At 37.1% G+C, this 24,404-nt stretch overlaps 1 protein-coding gene across 5 annotated transcripts in view; it reads right to left on the reverse strand.

Moving 5' to 3' along the window:
• Positions 1–24,404, reverse strand: part of THSD7A (thrombospondin type 1 domain containing 7A) — a 292,617-nt gene that overhangs the window by 117,262 nt on the left and 150,951 nt on the right. For all 5 annotated transcript variants that reach the window (XM_087712745.1, XM_087712744.1, XM_087712743.1 and 2 more), the window contains exons 4-5: positions 17,123–17,954; positions 4,236–4,484 (exon numbers count right to left, since the gene is read on the reverse strand). In XM_087712745.1, coding sequence (XP_087568871.1) covers positions 4,236–4,484; positions 17,123–17,954 — 1,081 coding nt within the window. The remainder of the gene's footprint in view (positions 1–4,235; positions 4,485–17,122; positions 17,955–24,404) is intronic.

Below are 24,404 nucleotides of genomic sequence, written 5' to 3' on the forward strand. Positions count from 1 at the left end.
GGCAACTTCAGCTTAGACCTTTATATTTTAGGGAATTAATTTGGGACCTCCATAAACTGGCAACATGGCAATTCCTGTTCAATGTCATTTGTGTTTATAAGTTGTTAAAGTATAATTAATGAACATAAAATTAATAAAAGTGAATAATTATTTAAACTGAATGCAGATCCTATTGAAATGGCTTAAGTAACTGAGTCAAGGAAAATCCCAGTGATTTAAAATAGGAATTATGTGCAAATGGTATTATAATTTTCTGCTAAATTTCCTGATGCTCACTTATTACAGTAGGATATAATTATGAGTGACCTTCCATAAGATTATACTATTTGATCTGGATAAAGCCAAAGAAAATATTAAAACTATGAGTTTTAGGCCAAATTAGATAATTGTTCACAGAATAAAATATTATTATTATCTACAACTACTACTGCAAATTTCTGGTCGGGAGGAAAAACATTCTGGATCTGTACAAACTGAAATCATAATTTGAAATTAAAGAATGGTACCAAATATAAAATAATATCCAAGATATCTATGCTCTGAAAATGTTAAGAGTTGAATGAAAAATATTTTTAAACTTCCATTTCCTTTTTGATAAGTGAACTATGTGCTAGGTTTTTTGTTTTTACAATTTATGCATGTCTTCCTTTTTTTTGAAAGACATATGGAAGCATCTTCTATTTCTCTTTGTTGAAATGTATGTTTCTCTGTGTGTAACCTATTTACAATTTTTTCTTTGTCAGGATGATAACCAATTCTGCAGAAGGCTCCTACTGAGCTCAGCAGTGCTGATGAATGACAAGAGCGTGTGAGCTTCCGATCCGCCAGTGCACAACATTTCCAGTAAGTTAAATCTCAATCATCCTTGTGAAGAGAAAGAAACACCACAAAATACTCTACTCAAAGAATACTTTAAGGAAATATCAAGGGAACATTTCCTCAAGCCACATGAGGAAAATGAATACAATATTCATTCAATACAAGTATTGTCCAAAGGGACAAAAATGATAATTTTATCCCTAAGCAAATTCTATATTATAAATATGTGGACAATATTCTGTATTAGACATTAGGGAAGTAAACTGGAGATTATTTTCTTGCAAGAGGTACTTGAATCAAAACTTTTCTCGAAATTATTCTGGTACTATGGAAGCTATAGTAAGGAAGTTTCTGGGTGTTATCATAAAAGAGGACCTGACCTGGGACGCTCACATTGCAGCATAAAGGGACCAGCAGAGATTATACTACCTGAGATATCTCATGAAACAATAACTGAATGAAAAACTGCTGGTGGCTGTATGGTTTGCCAATTGCACAGTGGCAGATAGGACAGCACTCCAAAGGGTCAAAATCATTCCCAGAGGATCATTGGTTGCCCTCTCACCTCTTTGGAAGAGCTTTATAACTCCCACTGTCTTAAGAAAGTTTAAAACATTTTTAAATATCCATCTCATTCTGAGCACCCTTTTTTTTTTTGAACAATTAACATCTGGCAGATGCTACAAGATAATAAAAACAAGACAACATACGCTGAAAAACAGCTTCTATCCCAGGGCAGTAACCATATTGAATTCTATGTCATAGTGCAATATTGGGTTTTCAATTTCAATTATATAGAATGTAAAGGATGTATGTTTGTGTTTTTATTTTAATAGTTATAATGTATACAGAATATGGCATTTAACTTCATTGTACCAGGTGCAATGACAATAAATGTTAGAAGGTGTTGAAGCCATAGGAACCCTGGGGGCAAGTGACCATGCAATATTGGAATTCAACATTATGCAAACACAAGTAGTAGAACAAAGTCAAAGTCAAACTAAAGTCTTGGATTTTAAGAGAACTAATTTCAATAAATTTAGAGAGAGCTTGGGAAAAATTCCATGGATGAGAATCCTCAAGGGGAAAACAACTCATTGAAAAATGAAATTATAAAAGCTCAGTCTAGCACAATACCCAAGAAGAAGAAAAAGAACAGCTCCCAAAAGAAACCAGCATGGCTGCATAAAGAACTCTCTGACAAATTGAAAGACAAAGAAGTTAAGTATAAAAAGTGGAAAGAGTGGGACATAACTAAGCAGAATATCAGCAAATAGCCCGAGCCTGTAAAGATGAAGAAAGGAAAGGTAAGGCTCACAATGAAGAAAGGCTTGCCACAAAAGTAAAAAATAACAAAAAAGCTTCTTCCAACATGTTAAAAACAAGAAAAAGGTTAAGGAAACAATTGGTCCATTGCTGGGAGAAAGTGGCAAGAAGGTGACAAGCAACAGGGAGAAAGCAGAACTATTTAACTCATGTTTTGCATCTATCTTTACACAAAGGGATAAAACCGTCCAACCTATCAAAAACAGCACCACAAAAATCAGATTAGAAACACAAATTGAAATAGGGAAGAAAATGGTAAGTGAGCACCTGTCTACCCTAGACGAGTTCAAATCACCAGGACCGGATGGATTACACCCCAGGGTTCTGAAGAAACTGGCAGATGAGATCACAGAACCACTAAACTATATCTTTCAGAGATCCTGGAGCACCGGGGAACTGCCAGAGGACAAGAAAAGAGCTGATGTGGTTCCTATCTTCAAAAAAGGAAAAAAAATAGATCCAGGAAACTATAGAACTATCACCCTGACCTCAATACCAGGAAATATTCTGGAAAAGATAATCAAGCAATGAATTACGAACACATAGAAGTAAACAAAGTAATAGCCAAAAGCCAACATGGGTTTGTCAAAAACAGATCATGCCAGACTAATCTTATTGCATTCTTTGACAAAGTGACAAAATTAGTGGACCAGAGGAATGCCATCGATATAGTTTACTTGGACTTCAGTAAGGCATTTGATAAGGTAGACCATAACCTACTAGTAGAGTAAAAGAATGGGGGTTGGACAGCATCACCACCAGATGGATTCGTAACTGGCTGACCAACCGCATTCAACGTGTAGTCCTCAATGGAACAGCATCTACGTGGAGGGAAGTATGCAGTGGAGTACCCCAAGGCTCTGTTTAAGGCTCAGTATTCTTCAACATCTTCATCAATGAGTTGGGTGAGGGAATAAATGGGGAACTTATCAAATTTGCAAATAACACCAAGCTGGCAGGAATAGCCAACACTCCAGAAGACAGGCTTAAGATACAGAAGGATATTGACAAACTTGAACATTGGCCACTATCTAATAAAATGAAATTCAATGGTGAAAAGAGTAAGATTCTACATTTAGGCAAGAAAAATGAAAAGCACAGGTACAGTATAGGTGGTATCTTCCCCAATAGTAGTAACTGTCACAGGGATCTTGGAGTCCTAGTGGACAACCATTTAAATATGAGCTAGCAGTGTGCAGCAGTTGCCAAAAAAGTCAACACAGTTCTAGGCTACATAAACAGAGGGATAGAATCAAGATCACGTGAAGTGTTAATGCCACTTTATAATGCCTTGGTAAGGCCACACTTGGAATACTGCATTCAGTTTTGGTCGCCATGATGTAGAAAAAATGTGGAGACTCTAGAAAGAGTGCAGAGAAGAGCAACAAAGATGATTAGGGGACTGGAGACTAAAACATATGAAGAACGGTTGTAGGAACTGGGTATATCTAGTTTAATGTAAAGAAGGACTAGGGGAGACACAATAGCAGTGTTCCAATATCTCAGGGGTTGCCACAAAGAAGAGGGAGTCAAACTATTCTCCAAGGCATCTGAGAGTAGAACAAGAAGCAATGGGTGGAAAGCAAGGAGAGAATCAAGGAGAGAAGCAACTTAGAAATGAGGAGAAATTTCCTGACAGTTAGAACAATTACTCAGTGGAACAGTTTGCCTCCAGAAGTTGTGAATGCCCCAACACTGGAAGTCTTTAAGAAGATGTTGGATAGCCATTTGTCTGGAACGGTATAGGGTTTCCTTCCTAGGCAGGGGGTTGGACTAGAAGACCTCCAAGGTCACTTCCAACTCTGCTATTGTATTGTACTGTATTGTATTGTAAAGTAAAGTAAACTATAACAGCACCATTCATTTTTGAATCACAAAACCCTCAACACTAAAGGAGAAGTTTATGCAGAATATACCGTACATGCATATCTATGTTAATAGCACATAAATCATAGGCCCCTCCCATTATTTATTCAACTGAAATGTAGATTTAGAATTGTCACTTAACTTACTTAAGCACTCACAATGCCAGAAGAGCATGAGCCTCAAGGTTGTATAATGTTAAAATCTTGAGATGTATTGATACTTACGTGATACAAGCTGTCACTCCATCTCCTTGAGTTACACACTGCTCTGTTTCTTCTAGGTTTGGACACTCACTTTCACTGCCAATAGGAAATTGCTTGATTGTCCGTGTTCTTGTACGATATCCTTTTGAGGATGTCATATCAAAGCATGTTTTGGAACATGGGCTCCATTCAGACCATTCTGACACCTGGCATTCCTTTGTGATCACACAAGATTGGAATGTAATTGGCAATTTTTCTTGTTGACAAAAACTGTAAAAGAACATTAGAATGTTTAAGAAATGGATTACTTCATTAAATTCCTAATTATATTCCTTAACCAAATTTGCATTGTTAGTACAATAGCTATATCTTCAGAGAAACATAGGTTTCTTCACAAAACCAATTCCGTTCAATGTCAATCACAAAAATGATAAAGGAACTTCCATATCATTGTTGTATATTACTTTGATGAAAACCCCCCCCCCACTAAAATCAGTGGTGGGATTCAAAAATTTTTACTACTGGTTGTGTGGGCATGGCTTGGTGGGTGTGGTGTGGTTTGGTAGGTGTGGCTTGGTGGCGTGGCAGGGTAAGGATACTGTAAAAATCTCCATTCCCACCCCACTCCAGGGGAAGGTTACTGGAAAATTCCCATTTCTTCCCGATCAGCTAGGACTTGAGAGGCAGAGAATAGATGGGGTGGGGCCAGTCAGAGATGGTATTTACAGGTTTTCCGAATTACTCAAAATTTCCACTATTGGTTCTCCAGAACTGGTCAGAACATGCTGAATACCACTTCTGACTAAAATATATCAGAAAGCATAAACTGGTGTTATCTAATTTGCAATGCCTGCATGGAAAAGTAGAAATCTATGATCTGGTTGCAGTAACATTTTAAATTCCAGTAAACAGTAAGCTATTTAAGAAAAATTCTTACATTTCTGAGGGAAAAGATAATTCTACTAGATGACGTGACTAGTTGGCCCTCTCATCAATATAAGAGGTAATATGAAAAACATATGACTAAGGGTGGCCATCTGTTTGAAATAAGATTTCAAGTTTAAATTTAAATCTATTTACACGTTTCCTTGTCAAAGAAAAGACTATATATCTGTTAGCACGGTTGGTTAACTTGTTTATGATGAAAATTAGAAAGAAGTAAGGGTCACAGGAAGTTCTGAATGTGGGACACATTTTTAGGATGTGACAAAGCTCAACTTTGAGAAAAAATGTACACAGAAAAAAAGAGACAGATGGGAAAAAATGAAGAAAGGGAAATGATGAATGAAAATATACTAGAAGATAAATCAATCCCCCAATAGAATTAACAGAAAATGGACCTAAAGAAAAAAGAAAAGAGGAGGGAAATAATTATGTTACAGAATGCCACAGAAGTGCAGCTAACGGGAATGACAAAAAAGGATAATTGCTGGAATCTTGGTGTAAGAGGTTGTAGATGAGAAAAAATGTCAATAATTGAATGTTGCAAAACAATGGGAAAGATATGATACAATGATGGGCATCTGCAAGTGGAAACTTGAATGTGCAAGTGACATCATAAAGAAAATAATGCTATATGGCACATGGCAAAAACTAGAGCAACTAGATGAATAAAAGTTTGCTGATAAACTGTTCACCAAAGAAGGAAAACTGAGAAATTTTGAGATATGCAAACACCAATAAAATAGTGGAAAGTATGCATATACTGAATATATTATGTTCAATATATTCTGTTGAAATATAGTGCATGTTTTATGTTGCAAGATGGGTGTTTATATAATGGAGAGCTATTGAGCACTTTAATATATGGAAGTGGAAGGTGTATATGCCATGAAAACATAAAAGAAATATATATGGTAAAATAAAGGAAGAAAGTGTCAAGCATAAACAGTTGCTAAATAAATGTGGATTGAAAACAAAAGTGAGTAGTAACCTGCATGTAAAAAGTACATTGAAGTGGTTGGGTTATGTAAAGAGAATGAATGAGAATCAACTGCAAAACAATTAAATGAAAAGAGAATAAATAGGTCTAGATGAAAATAAGTGATTGGATGGAGTTGTTAAGATCCTGGAAAAAAGTTTAAAGAACAAAAAACAATGTATATTGCAGTATATGGATGTGATAGAAGCAAGGATGATTTGTAAGGCTACAAAGACACAAAGAGTGAATTGTGTTGTTGTAAACCAGATTTATTTATTCTCCTTTTTCTTTTTCTTATCTCATGCTCTTTGATTTACTATTTCTCATTTCTTTTCTGTGTTCTGCATAATGTTGCATGCCCTGAAAGGAAACAACATGACAGGTATGTATGTGTGTAGTTAGAGGAAATCAAAAGGATAGATTATCACAGTGATTGAGGAACCTGTTCACATTCGTTAAAAGTAGCAGCATTCAATGATTTAGATCATTCTGCATTAGTCAGAACTGCTGCTATTTAAATAGAGAGAAGGAATCTTACTAATAGTTAAAAGTGTTCTATATTTGTTCCAAAGTCAAGAAACTTATTTTTTTTTAAAAATCTGGTATGCTGCCTTTTTAAAGAATCAATTTTTCTGGACTAATACAATAGCCACATGAATCCAGAAACAAAAGTATTAAGGGAGGTAGGAAAAAAAGCTTCCACATCCTTTACGGAAGTCCATATGTGCACTTTCTGTACATGTTTCAGATCCTAATAAAGCACTCCTTTGCTTGGCAAGACCTCCTTAGGAATCCAATCAATCCCAAAGTGCTTTTTTCAAAAGGCAACTGGAATTTGTTCTTCCTTGAAGATGTTTTGCTTCTCATCCAAGAAGCTTCTTCAGTTCAGATTCAGAACTGAAAAAGCTTCTTGAATGAGAAGCAAAACATCCTCAAGGAAAAACGAAGTCCATTTGCCTTAAAAAAAAACACCTTTGGGACAACCATGACCTGGATGACCGAGAAACTCCATAGACAATCCAATCAATCAATCAATCTACTAATAACAACTATGTATTTAAGTAATAGCATTTCAATTACTTATATAATGACAAACTTTGCAAGCATCACTTTTTGATCTAAATATATATTCATAAATATATCTCTCAGCAGCTTGATCACTTTGTCTATACTTGGATCCCTTAGAAATACCAAAGTTATAGGTCAGCCTGGAAAGTGAAAAAAAAACATCCAAAAGACAGCAATAACAAGCCACTTCAGCACAGTTATCAAGAAAATTCTATGTATGCCATCACCAGGAGTTGAAGTCTATATAAACAAATACAGCTATAGACAATAATTCTTGGAACCTATTTCAATTATCCCAATGTACTACATATACATCATCAAGCTTTCCTTTCTGTACTCTTTACACTCTTATGTAATAATTAGACTAAGACCGTGATGGTGAACTTGTGGCATACAAGTTGGGCACTTGTTAGGCACGCATGCCATCGCCAGCTGCTCTTCTGGTTTCTGGTGTGCACTGGCCATCTAGGCTTTGCGTTTCCAGTGTGAAGATCAGCACCAGAAACCGAAGACCATGTGGCTGGCATGCACATGAGTACTGGCCAGCTAGTCTTCATGTTTCTGGGGCTCCAGGATGCATGTGTGCGCATGCGTGCTCATGCACACACACATTCCGGTTTGGGCACTCTGTGCCAAAAAGGTTCACCATCACTGCACTAGGGAATCCAAGACAACTTTAACCACTCTTGTTTTAACAATTGTTTTAATTTAAAAGAAATCAGATGAAGTGTTGGATATGTGAAAATAGCCATTACAAACGTTTAGTTTTCAATCAAGAAACAAGAAAATATAGGATTTTTATGACTATTTATAGAGGATTGAATCTCAATCAAAACAAGAAGTGATGAATCTTTGTAAATAAACTTGTCTCCATGCATGCACAAGACCTTCCACGCATGCGCAAAGCGCTTCTGCAAAGGTATTGAACAGCGAGGGGGGAATCCACTGTGCCAAGCGATTTAGACTAGCTAGAAAGCAGGAAAAGCTGATTGTCGGAAAAGCTGGTTTGCCTGAACTGGTAGCATTTTTTTTACTACCAGTTTGGGCAAATGGGTAGCATTTTTACTACCGGTTTGAGTGAACTGGTCCGAACCAGTAGCATTTCACTCCTGTACCTCACTCTATGCAGGATACTACTGTAAATCCCTTATCTACCATTTTATTAGGTTCAGTATGCTCTCAAATTGTCTCTGGAATTGGCATTATACAGAAAAATGGTGGCATTATTTTTGTTGCCAGGTCTGCTTTAGGGAAGAATATTCAAGAAACCAATGCAGCAAGGCTTCACATAGGTAGAGAAATATTATACAGGAGAATGCAATACACAGCATGAGACATAGATTATTTCATAATGTGCTGGTTGCTAAGTGCTAGTTTCATAAATTGATTCTAAACACCCTACTAAGATGTAAGGTGCATAAATTAGTTTCCAGTCTGCTTTAGTGGAGCACCTAACTTCATTTTTAACATAAGACTGTATTTGTGGAGAGTGATAATTGTTCAGGAAATCTCCACCACCATTGTCTAATTATTAGATAATATTTTAAGGAACATATTACAAACATACAATATAATGTGCAATAAATTATTAATCTACATTATAATATATTGTAAATTGATAACTTAATCTAATTATGTAAAACAAAAGATTCCCACTGCCTAAAGTCTGAGCTTCTCTGGTGAAAATGCTTAATTTAATAAAGTAAACTCTATTTTAGCATCTACATAGTTTAATTTTTAGTTATAAATTTAGATAACTCTGTGCAGATGGTGGTAGAAAATAGATGTACATGCAGAATTAAAACATAAAATATTAGTCATATGTCCATCAAAATACCCCATTTCAATATAATTATCCATTCTATTTTTCATCATCATCATCATCATCATCATCATCATCATCATCATCATCATCATCATCAAATAAAACTAAAAAATAATACACTGCAGTATAGGGAAGAAAAGGCAGGTCATCATCCATAAAAAGAAAAGAAAAACTATAGATGGGGAAACCGTTAAAAATGTTTCTCAAATTAAGTTGTACAGTCTAATGTACCGGGTCACATTGCCATACATGATGTTTCATGTCATTTTTCCCATTTGTGGAGCTGGGGTGGGCATGGCCTGTGCATGACTCATATGGCCCGTGGGCTGCCAGTTTGCCACCCCTGGTCTAATGAAATGACAGGATCTCACGTCTCATGATAAAAATAAAATCATGCAGTTGTAACATAAGCTCCATCACTGAGGTCATCTTGATGCATTTATAAAAATATGAAGGTTTGTGGTGCAATATCATGATGCAGTTTCCCTCACTTGCTCTTCTCCAACTTTGCATATGCCTCTGGTTCAGTGCTTTGGGTGATGATGAATACTAGGGGCTTTTGAATACCCCTCCACAGGGTCAGAACTAAACTATTTACTTCCAAATCAGAGGTGGTATTCAGCCAGTTCCGACAGATTCTGGCGAACCGGTAGTGGAAATTTTGAGAGTGGGAAGGGAATGGGGATTTTGCAGTATCCTTCCCCTGCCATGCCCACAAAGCCACGCCCACAGAACCAGTAGTAAAAAAATTTGAATCCCACCACTGTTCCAAATGCTCACTTTTTAAATGGTTGGCCTGACACTCCTTTCCATTTAGTTTTGCTATCAGCATTAATATCTGATGATAAAGCAAATTAGAATGCCTTCATCTATCTCTTGCAATTTTGTACAGCGAGTTAATTCTATGGTTGGTTTCACAGCACATTCTGTTGGAAGAAACCTGTAGGAATGCAGGCTCCACCTCATTCTGATGTGAAAGTATGTAAGTACATAAAAAGAGCTTTCTGTACCTTGTTAACTCAATTTCTTCTAAATAGCTGCTGTTGTTTATAAGAATTTCTGGGTAGAGTTCATAGAAAGGCACACTTGAAGCACCGACAACAACTTGAATAACATAAATATTAGGTTTCAAACAGATATTTCCCCTATCTGGTACTCCCTTGCCATTCCCCCCCCCCTCAATAACTGCCTATTTATTCTTGAGTTTATTGTTATTATTTTACTTTGGCAGTTCCATACTATTCCTCTCTTTTATTCCTTGTTTGCTAAAAGTATTAACATTTGTTTTTCTCTACTTGATTTCCCTTTTGATTACAGACTGATTCTTCCATTGTTCTGGAGTGAATAATGTAACTAAATTCAGTAGGGGAATGCTGCCAATATAATCTCTGGGTACACATAGAAAAAAAAACAATTGAATGCTGAGTTGTTCTTTCCACTTCAAATTGAAAGGAAAGGAAAAAAACACTCCTACATGCAAAGAACAAAATAGTTCCAGGTTAAATATATAAGATTTATCAGAAATGGTACATTTAATTAGTTATACAATATTATCTTTACATAAAGCAGGGATTGATTTTGTATTACAAAAGCTGAGAGAGTCAGATTATGGTAAAATGTGGAAATTCAAGAATTTATTTATTTATTTGTTTGTTTACTTGTTTGTTTGTTTATTAATTATCCAATCTCAGTCTATCACTGGGACTAGAGATTTAGTCTTCCAAGCTTTTGGACTCGTATGGGAGTCCCTTCTCTGGAAACCTCTCTACGTATGCACTGAGCTATTCTATGCATAATATTTATGAGACTGTGTGTGGCTTTTTAGTTGTTAATTGGAGTATTGATGACCAGCTATTAAGTCATTGGTTATAGTTTCCTCGACTCATATTTACCTGGTAAGCTGGTGGTAAATCAGTACTCCTGTTGACAGACAAGGACCTTGTTTCCCAGGTTTCAATTGTTTCCCTGGTTATTTTTTTCTGTTCAACCAACAATCCAGTAAGAGTCCAAAAGGTTGGAAGACTAAACCTCTAGTCCCGGTGATTGACTGAGATTGGATCCTGAAATGTTATCTTGGGTTGCATATATTTGCCTTCATTTGTACATCTATTTAGTTTTCTGAATTATTTATACCGCCCTAAAATACTTTTTGTATTATTTATAACTCTCTTAACAGTAGTTTCATTATTATTTTTAAAATACTCTTTAAAAATTATGTTAAGTAGAATTCACATAGAATTCATCACAATTGTATACATATTGTACAGACTTAATATTTTGGGGAAACAATCTGCTAACTTTAGATATAAGTCCACTTTGGCCATATAAAGATCAGAAAGCAGAGATAGGTTTCTCAAGCCAAGTATTTTTCAAAGACTGGCCAAAGAAAGAGAGGAGCAAAAAATTATATGAGTTTAGTGCAGTGGCTAAAAATCATACCTGTCTCACAAAATCCTGATTTCACATCTTTTATCTATCACAAATCTGACTGTAATCAGATTTGTAATCAGTGCTATTAAATGACTTAATTACTCAGTTTTTAATCTTAATATGCTTCTGCATAGCAACTTATTTCGCCCTATTAACCCCCAAAAGCGTTTCCACACATCCTATACCATACTGCAAGTATCTCCCAGCTGCCATTGCTCAATGACCAAGTAGTCTACCAGTGAACTAGCACCACCTCCAGGTGAAAGAGCATCCAAACAGCATCATGTTCTGCTCCCATCCTTCTACTGCCTCACTGCAGTTATTTTCCAAGCTGGAGAGAAGAGGAAAACTGCTCAAAAGCATAGTGGAAAAGTCACTATGTTATATTGACTTCCGCAAAGTAGAGAGGGACCAATGTGTTGGGAGGTGAGATAGAAAAAGAGTTCTTGTCAATATAAAACTGTCTACCTTGCAGCTCCATCTTTATAGTTTCTTGTTATGTTGCAGCTGAGCCACAATTTTAGCAGAAGAGTTCCTAAATGGGTCCATTATCAGGAGCACACATGGGCACTATAAAGAGGCCCTTAGTCCCAAGATACGTATATTTAAAACATGGTGAAAATAAAAATTTTGCAGCAGAAAATGTGTACATTCTCAGAGACTATATAAATCTTCAGAAGGTACATGAACATGTATGAGAGATTATGGGGATAACCCTGCCTTGCAGCCAAACAATCTTATTGCATGAATTTTTGCAGATATTTTGCTGTGCTAATATAAGACACAATATAGTGACCAAGCTCTTTCCTCACATCCAACTTTAAAAATGGGAATAAAAATAGCTTTTGGTCTTCACACTGTAATTTCTTTGATATAAACTTTGAGTGGGGATGAGTTATGTCTTGATTGGGTTAATATAGTCCTTAAACCAGGGCTTATCAAATGCATAAAGCATACTAAGTCAAGAAGAATTACTTTAAGCTGTGAATATAATTTCTTTGACACTTAGTTCTGACAATGTTGCTTCATCTTCAGAAATGGATGAATCAAACTGCTTTTTGCAATGATTAGCTATTAGTTCACCTTCACCAGTATTATCTATTCTAACTGGCAGAAGCTCTCTCGAGTCCCCTGACTGTTTCCTGAGATCGATTATCTTGTCTACAAGAGATGAAAGTTATGATCATATTCATGAGCAGATTACAGTCATGTTCCAACCCTATTCACATTTTGCACTGACCTATTTAAATCAATGAAGCTTAAACCATAAAATAGGTCAGGCAAGGGAAACCCTCATATTTGCTGAAATGAAGTTTCCAACTCCAGGGTTGTTGAAGAAGTTCAGGTGTGGAATGCTGAGATTTGTAGCACCTGGGGGATAATGGTTCTTCTACATATTTATCTAATGGCAAAAAGGTTGTAATGGGATGTGGAAAGGACAATGGAATACCTTGCAAAGAGCTGCTACCTAGAGAACACTCTGATAAGAGACAGCATAGCCCACAATTGCAAAGTGGGCAAAGCAAGCAGCTCAAATTATTGGGCTGCAAAACTGATGGAAGGAGAAATGCAAGACTTGCAAGATTCTATTAATGTAGTTTTACACTAAAGTAGAATTAGATTACCTTATGTATGGTATACCTAATAAGGCTGAATAGGTTTCCTGAAGCTGAACAAAAATCCTTCTGACTACCGTGTTACCCCCAAAATATGACAGGGTCTTATTTTCTTTTTACCTACAAAATATGGCTTGGGCTTTATTATGGGGGGGGAGGGTTTATTGTTTTGGAGTTGCCGAGTAGCTGCTCTCTTGCGAGCAGGCTCCCAAAGAGCCCAGCACAGCCTCATGGGCGAATGGCTGTGTTGCGCTGTCATAGCAGCGCAATACAACAGCCATAAAGCACCATGCTCCCGAGCAGCCACCTGGCAAACCCCCTTTGCAGCTGGGCACAGCGCCATTCACTGACCTAGGGATATCATCAAGCTGCAAGAGCGCCTGTTCGCCGCCACCCGGCTCCTGTGGCTTGGCGCCTTCCAAATGCTAGCGAATGGCGCTCTGCATGGCTGGAGAGGGGGATTGCATGAGCAGCTGTTCCACTCTTGCTCACCCGCCTTCCAGCTCATGATGCATGGCTCAGATCTCATTACAGAGCCAGGGCACCTCTGTTGCCGCCACCGCCATCTCAGCCTGGCTTTTTCCGCGCCTTCCAAACCAAGTCTTTTGGCAGTGGCCACTCTGCGTGCACGCTCTATGGTTGTGGACCAGCTGCCGGCAGAGTGTAGGCCATGCATCGTGAGCTGGGAGGCGGGTGAGTGAGAGCGGAACAGCCGCTCGGGCAACCCCCCTCTCCAGCTGTGCAGAGCGCCATTCACTGGCATTTGGAAAGCGCCAAGCTGCGGGAGCCAGGCGCTGGCAAACAGGCACTCATGCGGCTTGGCACCTTTGGGATACTGCTGAGTTGGTGAGTGGCACTCTGCCTAGTTGGAGGTGGGAGATTGTCCAGGGGCTTATATGTGGGGGGGGCTTATATTTTTGCCCACCAGAAAAATGTGGCATGGCTTTATTATGAGGACATGTCATATTTTGGGGAAAACATGGTACATGTACAAACACATGGTTTCCATGGCCGCAATATGAAACTGGTTTGCTGCTGCAATCCTCTGGGGTCTTTTTTAGCTTAATCTACTATACTGGGCTTTTCTAATGGTTTCTCCCCAAAATGCTACCCAAGCCTGATTCTACTTAGCTTCCAAACTAGGCAATGTCAATAAAAACTGTCCATGCAGCATCAGTTGCATGATACCTTGCCCAAATCTTAGCAATCAAGAGCTGGGAATGGATAGTGAACAGCCCAATTACAGGTAATCTTTGATTTATGATCATTTATTTAACAACAATTTGTAGTTACGGTGGCCTCACAAAAGGTGCAGAAATGAAGCTCATGAAGATCTAAGATCCCTTTCAGCACCCCACAAGAAGAGTTTCCTTCCACAGAGGAAAATTCACATCCTTGTGCAAGGGGCAGGAACAATGATTAGGGCTTCATGACTTAAGCTTTATTTTTACACCCTGTGGAATGATGTCAGTTCTCCTACATGCATTAAAGGAAGCTGCTCTGGTGGAATGCTGAAAAGGAGCTTTGATCTTCATGATATAAGCTTTCTTTTTGCCCCTCAACAAAGCCATTTCTTTCCATGCATGAACGGAAGCTGAACTCTTTCTGTGGAGTTCAGAAATGTATCTTAAGTTGATGCTCTCCATTCCACCATGCCTGGGAAGCCTCCAAAGAAAGTTGCCCACTTGCAGAATGGTACAAGGTGGTCTCTATAAGAAGGCCATGCCTTGCATTGGCTGTGTGTAAAAGGTAAGTGGAGCAATGTATATGCAATGCAGGGTTCTGAAGCCAATTGATGCTGGATGTTGTGGGTGTTGGTACGCCCTGTAACCCAGCCAGGGTTCCCTGAGTCTGGTGGGCCAATGAGAGACTGAAGCCTCCAGGGACTCCATCGCACATGCTGCTTAATGACCCACATGATCAACTGCAACTGAGACAGCCAGGATTTCAGTTATTGAGTGAAGCAGTCATGTGGGCATCTCACTTAATAGCCAATGCACTTAATGGCCAACATTATAGTCAGCAGCAATAAAAACATCAGGAAGGAGAGAGAGGGGTGGGGGAGGAAGGGAGAGAATAAGTTCAGTTCCTGGAATTCTCTTACACTCTACTCAGGTTACAGAAGTCTGATTTGAACCCTATAAAGTATTTGCATTCCCTTAATGACAACTCTCATAACAGATAACAATGCATTATTTATTTTCACTGTTTCCTATCTTTATTACTATAAAGGTTTTTTAGAATCATAGAACTTAGTAAGAAGAAACACTATATTATGCATTTGCAACAAAAGAAATAGTTTAATTACCACTTTTAAAATACTTTGCAGTGATGCACAGTGGAAGTTAAATTAATTCAAAGAAATATGAAATAGAGAAAATTAATACCAAGGAAGGATGTACTCTGTTAATATGCTAATGGATGCTGAGTTACATGTTGGGAATAATAGGATTGAAATATGAAGGTATGATTCTCAATATTCTTAATTACAAATTCAGCTGTGGGTTACTATTCAAGGTTGATGAATAAACTTTACAGGGGGGAAAAAAGCCTTCAAATAAAATTCTTGATGCCTTCATATGAACAAGTTGACACATAAAAATCTTTCTCAGATAATTGGGTTCCTCATTTCACAAGAACACAGTATTTTAATTGGTAATTGAATTTAACTGAAATACCCACTTAAAAAGAAATGGTAATTTCTTTTATATACTCAGATCAGCAACAAAACCAAATCCCATTAATATATTTAATAGTAGAAAAGTTAGAAGCATGCTCATTTAATTCTTAAAGAATACAGACTTGATTTTTGTAGTTGTCACTTTGTTTATAAAGGATGTTAATAGCTCCTTTTTTGGCTCTTTTTTCCTATTCTGTTGAGAGATTCATATATCTTAACTCCAGACACAGAGACACTGTCCCGGTGCCTAAAGATTATTAACCTGCCCCTACTGTTTAACATCTGCATGAAGCTATTGGGTTAAATAATTTATGAACATGCAATCAAGTATAATCAAAATGCTGCTGATACCCAGGTGTATGTTTCAATCTGAGATGAGTCAAGGACTTGCCCCATGCTGTTGGGGTTTTATTGGGGGAAAAAAGCAGACTTCAGCTCAATCCTGCCAAATGTTTTGGATTTTCCCAGTACTTTCAATTTTAAACTTTGAATAGTACAGCACTCCTCAAGATAGAAGTGGTGCGTAATATAGGAATTGTCCTGGATTTACAGTTCCTGCTGTAGTAGTAGTTGGCAGCTGTGGAAAATGTGTCTTTGCCCAGATTTGTCTGATGTGTTAATTGTTCTCTTAACTTTCCTGCAATAGGAATAGGAATCCCTTTTCACAGTGATTCATGCTCTAACAAGTTCAGATATGGACTATTTCAATGTGCTATACAGTTACACAGGCTATCTCAAAAGACCACTCAGATGTTGCAGCTGATCCACACCTAAGTATACCCATGTAAAACATCTATTGCATGATTGCATTAGTTACCACCAAGCTTTCAATGGATGCATTTAATGGATTCCAGTAGTGACTTTTAAGGGCTTTCATAGCATACAGCCTAGCTTCTCTGATGGATTGCCTTTCTCCCATGATCTCTACCAATCTGGCATTGTCCAGGTATCATTTTTTAAAGCAGTATTTTCTGATGGGACTCAGGTGGCATGGCTTCTCATTCATGGTTCCTGCCTTTTGAAATGGTTTCCCCAATTCACTATCCTTTAAATACTGTAGGCCTTGAAAACCTGTTTTCCCCCCAGGCATTAGGTAGAAAAGAATATCCCACCGTCAGTAATTTTATTGAATTGTTTGGCATCTTATTTCTGGTTATAGTTTGTTTTTATCAGTGTATTCTACAAAGTTAGGGCAGCCTAAATTCTTGTGTAAATATTCATATAATACCGCATTCAGTAGAAGCAGCATTAGATGATTTCGGCAATTCTAACTTTTAACCTGAGTAACAAGGATGAACATAGATGAAACAGTGAATTAAGCTAAGGAAAAAAAAGATGAAATTATAAAAACCAATAATAAAGGATTACCTTAAAGCAACCGTCTTTCCATTTCGGTGTGTGCACATCACCTGCCGGGTCTGATATCCGATTTGTATGTCCCAATATTTATTCTCCTGTCTGTTCTGCCTGTTATGAGTCCTCTTCTTCTTAATTAATTCCCGGGTTTCTGGATCCCGAATGTTTTTCTCCTTTTCTTTCTCCTTTTCTTTGTTCTTCCCACGTTTCCTTGCCTGCCTGACATGCCGCAAGTGAGGAATTGAACAGGTACTCCAGGACCCAACACTCAGACTATATAGATTTTCTTCAGTGGCACAGAGGGCTGAGCTACAAACCTGAAACTCTGTCAGGTTGGGGCAGTCAGAGCCCCCATAACGAGGGGGAGCTATAATATGGCGAAAACGGTAGGACAGCCCTTTGCCGCAACTCTTAGAACACTCTGTCCAGGCTGAGAAGTCAGATACAATGCAGTCCTGCGGGCAAGGGATGAGACATCCCTGTTCTAGCTGAGGCTTTGGCTCAAAGTATTCACATATGGCGTCCTCAACTATCACACCGTTTGATTTGTGGACACAAATAATATCTCTCCTCTGAATTCCTTCTTCCCCGTTCACACATACTGTTGTTTTTTCAATGCTTTTTGAAAGGATGGGCTGACACTGGTTCCAGCTGCCCAGCTGCCAGTCATACAGTTCCTTGTGCCAGTCACAAACTCTGAAGCAATTCTGTTGGTTGTCAGGCCTCTCTGCCTGCTTGCAATTTGTGAAGAGGGTAGTCCATCCTTCCACATGAGCACACCATATAGCTCGAGTCTGGGTACCTCCTGGGCCACATTCATCTCCCATACACCTGCCCCATGGACCTAGAAAAAATGGAAGAAGAAAGGGAGACTGACAACTTATACCCAATAATGAGACCTAGAAAAATCAAGCTGAGTTATAAAAGAATAACATTTCTGAAATCTGCATGTTACTTAAGGTTACTTGCATGTCATGTTGTACAGTGAAAAAAATATTAAATGAATGTAGTTTGCGCCATCTGGTTTTTTCCCCCCTTTCTATATATTAAGAAAGTGTTTAACTGGTTATTTTCCTTTCAAGTTGAATGAATGATGTATTTTAGGAATCAACTTTCTCTAATGATGGGAATCAATAATGATTTTCTGTATGATCAAATAAATATAAATGATTTTACATAGTAAAGGTAAAGGTTCCCCTCATACATATGTGCTAGTCACTCCCGACTCTAGGGGGCAGTGCTCATCTCTGTTTCAAAGCCAAAGAGCCAGTGCTGTCTGAAGATGTCTCCATGGTCATGTAATCACCATGCACAGAATGCTGTTACCTTCCCACCAAAGGTGGTCCCTATTTTTCTACTTGCATTTTTACATGCTTTTGAACTGCTAGGTTGGCAGAAGCTGGGACAAATAATGGGAGCTCACTCTGTTATGCAGCGATAGGGATTCAAACTGCCGAACTGCTGACCTTTCTGATCAACAAGCTCAGCATCTTAGCTGCTGAGCCACTGTGTCCACTTGAGCCACCGCATCCCCTGCATTTACATATGTGTACACAAATAAAAGACACACACTCAGCCAAGGTTTTATCGTGCATTGTATGATATCACCTAAATTTGTTGAGTTCTTATGCAAGAACATAGAGATTTTATAAATTTCAAGAATTGCATGAGATTTTTAGCTATTACTGTTGTGATCATTATTATTTTTTTGGAAGTTAGTGAATTCTATCTAGTGATCTTTTGCAACTGAGCTACAGCAAGTATACATTTATCTTCAACATTAACACATAACTGGTGCATATTTTAAGGCAAACCTGGAATACAGATATTACACACAAAAAATTCAGTTACCATGTTGGTTGACAGAGATTTAAAAGCATGTAGTCAGCTACTGAAGAAAAAAAATGGTGCAGATTAAACTAGAATTAAGGTTTTCAATATTTAGTTAGATACTCAGCAAAATCAATGGATGCGTTGTTATAAATTCATTTCAGGGAAATTACCCTAATTTATCTCAAACTGAGCATGATTGTCACACTGTATATTCCACTTTGTGCATATTTATGTATAAAGTCACAGGAGAAAGAATGATTTCCTACAGAATATTACTGAACAGCACTACACAAATTTATGAGAAAAATAACTGAACTACAAAACCATTCATGCTACAAGCCTCTGTCTTAGCATATTTTTACATATTTTGTACACATTGTAACCAAGTCTTCATTAACAGATGGAACTGCTGCCAGTCTCCTCCAGATGACAAGCTCTAGCCTTTGTGCATCAAAATGTTCACAGAACCCAACCCATATTTAAAAGAGAGTTCAGCATATCAAACAGTTGTCAGTGGATTAAAACATGCCAGCCCACTAACTGAATCTCGGTAAACAAATACACTGACATCATTATGCCATGTTGAAAGGCCTAACAGCAAGAAAGAAAATATACTTTCCAAAGTCGAGCTGCAAAAGGTGATAAATAGTTTTAGCAATGGCTCTGATGGCATCTCAGGCTTATTATAGGTTTAAGAGGTCCATAAAACATACTACAAATGCAGCATGCTTTGAGGCTAGATGAGATTTTGATAGAGTATTTTATAACCAAGTCTTTAAAGGTGTGGCTGAGCAGGAGATTGTAAAAATGAATTAGTAAAAGGAACAGAGAAGCCACAGGAGGAATTAGAATTTAAGAGAAGAGAAGTAGTATAGTGGTAAGAAATGATAATGATCCCTGGTTTAAATTTTCAATATCTGAAGATTAAAATGGGAAAATATTCATGTCTGAATTCATATAACTAAATGTTTTCTTAGATGTTTGGAATGACAATTAGCAGAATTCTATGTGAGTAGGCTAGTACAGAGCATTCTGAAGTAGAATAACACTTTACTCAAGAAAAAGAAAAGTCATATCTTCCAGGCAAGCAAATACTGTAGTTAAACTGTAAGCAAATACTATAGTTAAACTGTATAATGCTTTCTACATGGAAATAGAGAGGTAAAGAGGATTCAACAAATTACGAATTAACCTCAGATTTAAAAACAACTAAAAAATAATATTTCTGAAAAGCTTTCTATTTTAATCATAAGCAAAGACAATGCTGTTGTATACCGGTTGCATCAGATCAGAAGTACAGTTTGAAATACTCTTGATAATTTCAAACAATTTCACTGATATGATACACTTGCTATCAACTCAAGGTTTGGAGGACCTTCACATAAAGAGATAGAATTAGGCACTACAGCTCATGTGTCTCTCCCTATATAGAATTTGATAGAGCGGAGCTGTTAGATGGTTATATGATGGTTAACTGAACAGGCTGATGTTGCAGCCAAATTTAAGTGCAACAAAATCATGGTAAATTGGGCCAGAAAAAGCCATCCAAGGAGAACCTACAAGATATTGGATTACAATGATCTGACAGCTATGTGGATTCTCTGAAGAAATAAGCCCACAGGGAATGACAGTTATAGAGAAAAAGGCTGGGAGGAGAGCAAGGTTAGATTGAATAACCCAGACAGCAGTATAGAAATGATTGATTGCTTAACATTTAGGGGGAAATTGGATCTTTTAGCTTTTCTGGAGATGGATTATAAAAACTAATACTTTCAAATTTAAATAGAGTACAATGGAGGAGAAGGAACAGAGATCAGAAGACCAACATGGTCTCAGTATCTATGTTACATAGAAAATGAGCAACAGTGATACAGGAAAAGACTTTCACTTGTGGATGAGAAAGTGTTGAAGAGTATAAGTAGAATATCCAATAGCCACAGAAGGCTATACTTCACATAGTATGCCAAAATGAGCAATGCCATGATGCTACCTAGCAAATGTAATACACAAAGCAAATAAAAACTCGCCAGTACAACTGCCACTCAGCATTTTGTTCTTGTTATATACCATAGTTATTGTCACAGCATCTAAACCACCATATTTGCAACTCACAAATATAGGCCATTCCTTCTTTTTGAGCTTGCAAAGTAGAACTATAATTACATTTTAAAAAATCTCTTTCTTTCTCTGTATGTGTGTATGCATGTATGTATATGTGTATTTATGTATGTATCTATATATTCATACATGAAGTTTGTATTGTGTGTATATATGATATCTGAAAAAAGAGGTCATCATAGAACAAAAAATAGATTTATATTATTGACCTAGGTTTACTGTATGGATAAAAGATATTTTGCTTTATTTGCATAGAAAATAATTATTTCAAGGCTCACGTATAGTTAAATATAGTTTTACTTTAAATCCATAAATAATTAGCAAAGGAATTAAAGTTAAAGTTGTGAATTTTAAATCACATTGATTTTTTTTCTCATCAGATGTACCAATAATATTTACACAGTCCAAGTATAAAAGTCTAACCCCTAAATGCAAGGGAAAAAATAATTTCATCCATGCCAATAGTAAATTCAATATTATTAAATATTATTTGTTCCCTTTGCAATATGTGTGTGTGTGTGTGTGTGTGTGTGTGTGTGTATATAGATATATAAGATTTTTACATAGATATATAAGATTTTTACAACCCCCAGTATGCCCAAATATGGGGGGACGATCACTACTTCCATTCTCTGTCCTTCGGCTCGTCACAAGAGACCATCCAGACAGAAACCCAATATTTTTACTATTGCCTTTTTGTTACAGCACAAATACTATATATATATATATATATATATATATATATATATATATATATATGTATGTATGTATGTATGTATGTATGTATGTATGTATACATACATACATACACACATACATATACACATACATACATACATATACACATACATACATACACATACACATAACACACACACACACACACACACACACACACACTCAGATGCTCAATCCTTAGTTATTACCTATTGTGATATTCCTTCCCCAATACAAGTCCTCACTTACTGACAGCCTTGTGCATTTGAAGTTACAATGATATTAAAAATAATTTTGCAACCAATCCTCTTATGACTTTATAGCATCCCTCAATCACATGATCACAATTCATGTACTTTGCAACTGGTGCATATTTTCGCTTGTGACAAGCAAAACTAGGAGAAGGTAGAAGTAAAACCATACATCACAGCCACGATCTTCCACTTAGCAACTGGCTGACTAACTACACACACACACACACACAGAGAGAGAGAGAGAGAGAGAGAGAGAGGGGGGGGGGTGGAAGGGAGGGGGAGAGGGAGAGAGACTTCATTTTAATGACTGAAGGGAAAGTACGGATATAAATCTTTTCATGGTCATGTAATTTTTCACTGAGCAACTAGGGTTGTTTGCAACCAAGTGGCCAGGCCCAACTGTGGTCCCTAAGCAAGGAATTCCTTTAATTGAATTCTACAGAATCAGTGAAGAGACTTTATTTCCAATGAAAGAAAGAACCAGAATCTGCTTACATGAAACAAAAAGGGTATTTTTTTAAAAGTAGTTAAATAGGTTCATTTGTTTGAATTCTTCTTTTTTTCTCTTTTTCAATTCTTCTTTATGGAAAGTGCCTAAGTCACAATTGGGGACACTATCAAAGGTCATATCCTCCAAAATCAATAATAACTTGGTTTAATGATAAGTGTTAGATATAACAAGCTTTTAAAAGCCTTTGAAATGGATAATGAATAGAGAGGTAGAGTTAGATTGAGTCAAAAAAACAGAACCTCCTGTCACATTGGTAAACTATAGCACCATATTAACTTAAATTGCAGTAAAGAAAAAAACATTTGATTTCTTTCCAAACAACAATAGAAAAATCATCTTATTTCAGAAACATCATTGTACTTAATGCACAAACAAGTAAAAACTTCTCCAGAGATTTAAAAATAAACTCTGGTATCTTCTAATATCGGCAGTAACCAAACCTTTCTTTTCCAATAGTTGCAAAAGTTATATTTAGTGAAAAACAAGGCAGCAGATATATTTAATTTCTTTGAAGCTAGTCTGCTGAATAATTTTCAGTTTGAATTTAGACTTAGAAATAAGGTAAGCTGTAAACTGTGGGTGAACAGCTGGATGCCCCAGTTTGAATCTTTCACAAGGGATGTTTCATAGCCACCTCCAGTCTCCATTGTCAAACTGGAGACAAAAGAGCCATACAGAAATTACAGTCTTTGAGATGACTAGTGGTGGATGGTAGTCACAGTGTGAGAGCCAGGAATCACAAGCCAAGAATCATGAGCTAAGCCTCAGATATAGATATAGTGAAGACCTTTGTTATCCAGATAATGTCTTTGATTCAGAAACCTTTATGTTCCTTCTAAGTCATCGTTGCTTTTTTTAGTGCTTCACCTTAACAATGGATTCTAAGCACTGGGCTACTAACAATATTGGCTCATTCTCAGAAAAAAACTAACCCACTCTAGGCAAATCAGAGCTTAGCTATCCAGGCCTCCAGGCTCGTTTTTATGGTTCCCAGAGGAACACAGATGGCACTGCTGAAATTTGGCAAGCAAGCAAGCAAGCAACCAAACAAATAAATCTATCCACCTACCAGGGTAGGATGCTTTTGTGTTTTGTTTTTATTGTTTGTTCATTGTGCGATTTTTAATATATAATAGTTGTTCACATTTGCACGCCACCCTAAATTGAATACCAAGAAGCAGCTGTATCAAATAAATAAAGCATGTTTGGATACAAAACTGGCACATTAAAGCTTTATACAGTCAAGACAACAATTTTAGAACTCAAAGCTCTCCAGTGTGGGGGCAAAATAAAAATAAAAATAAACCAAGCAGAACAAACTCCTTCAGATGCAACCCAAGAAACATTTTATAATGAGGCATGTCCCTTGCAGCCATTTAAAGAGAAAAATATATATAATGAAAGTGCATTTTCTAGTCAAACGAGGAGTGGGAGAAAAATTACTTTTCCTGCAGTAAACAAACAAAAACTTCCAGTGGACCATAATGCTTTGCTGCACCTAAATTATTCAGCATGTAGTAGGGCACTCTTCTGTTGAAAATGAGCTAGAAGCTCTTAAGCACCTGGCTTGAGTTTAAAGATTCTCTGTCCCAAGCAGGATGAAGAGGCGGATAATGATAGGGACAATGAAATATGTGTGGTGACTTACAAAACATACACAAAAACAAAGAATCAGGACACACTTGTCTTACTCAATTTATATTCATAGAAACAAATTTAGAAATAATTACTATAATTTTCCTGAAATAGAAATATAGCTCACTGTGCTACAGACACTATAAACATCTGCTAAGATTGTGATGGGAAATTTCAAAGCTTGAATTGAGCAATCCTTCAACCCGGGATGTTATTAAAGGATCAT

Source organism: Thamnophis sirtalis, unplaced genomic scaffold (genome assembly GCF_051295495.1).
Source record: "Thamnophis sirtalis isolate CommonGarterSnake01/CBP01778 unplaced genomic scaffold, rThaSir2_p1.2 scaffold_4, whole genome shotgun sequence".
Classification (NCBI taxonomy): Eukaryota; Metazoa; Chordata; class Lepidosauria; order Squamata; family Natricidae; genus Thamnophis; species Thamnophis sirtalis.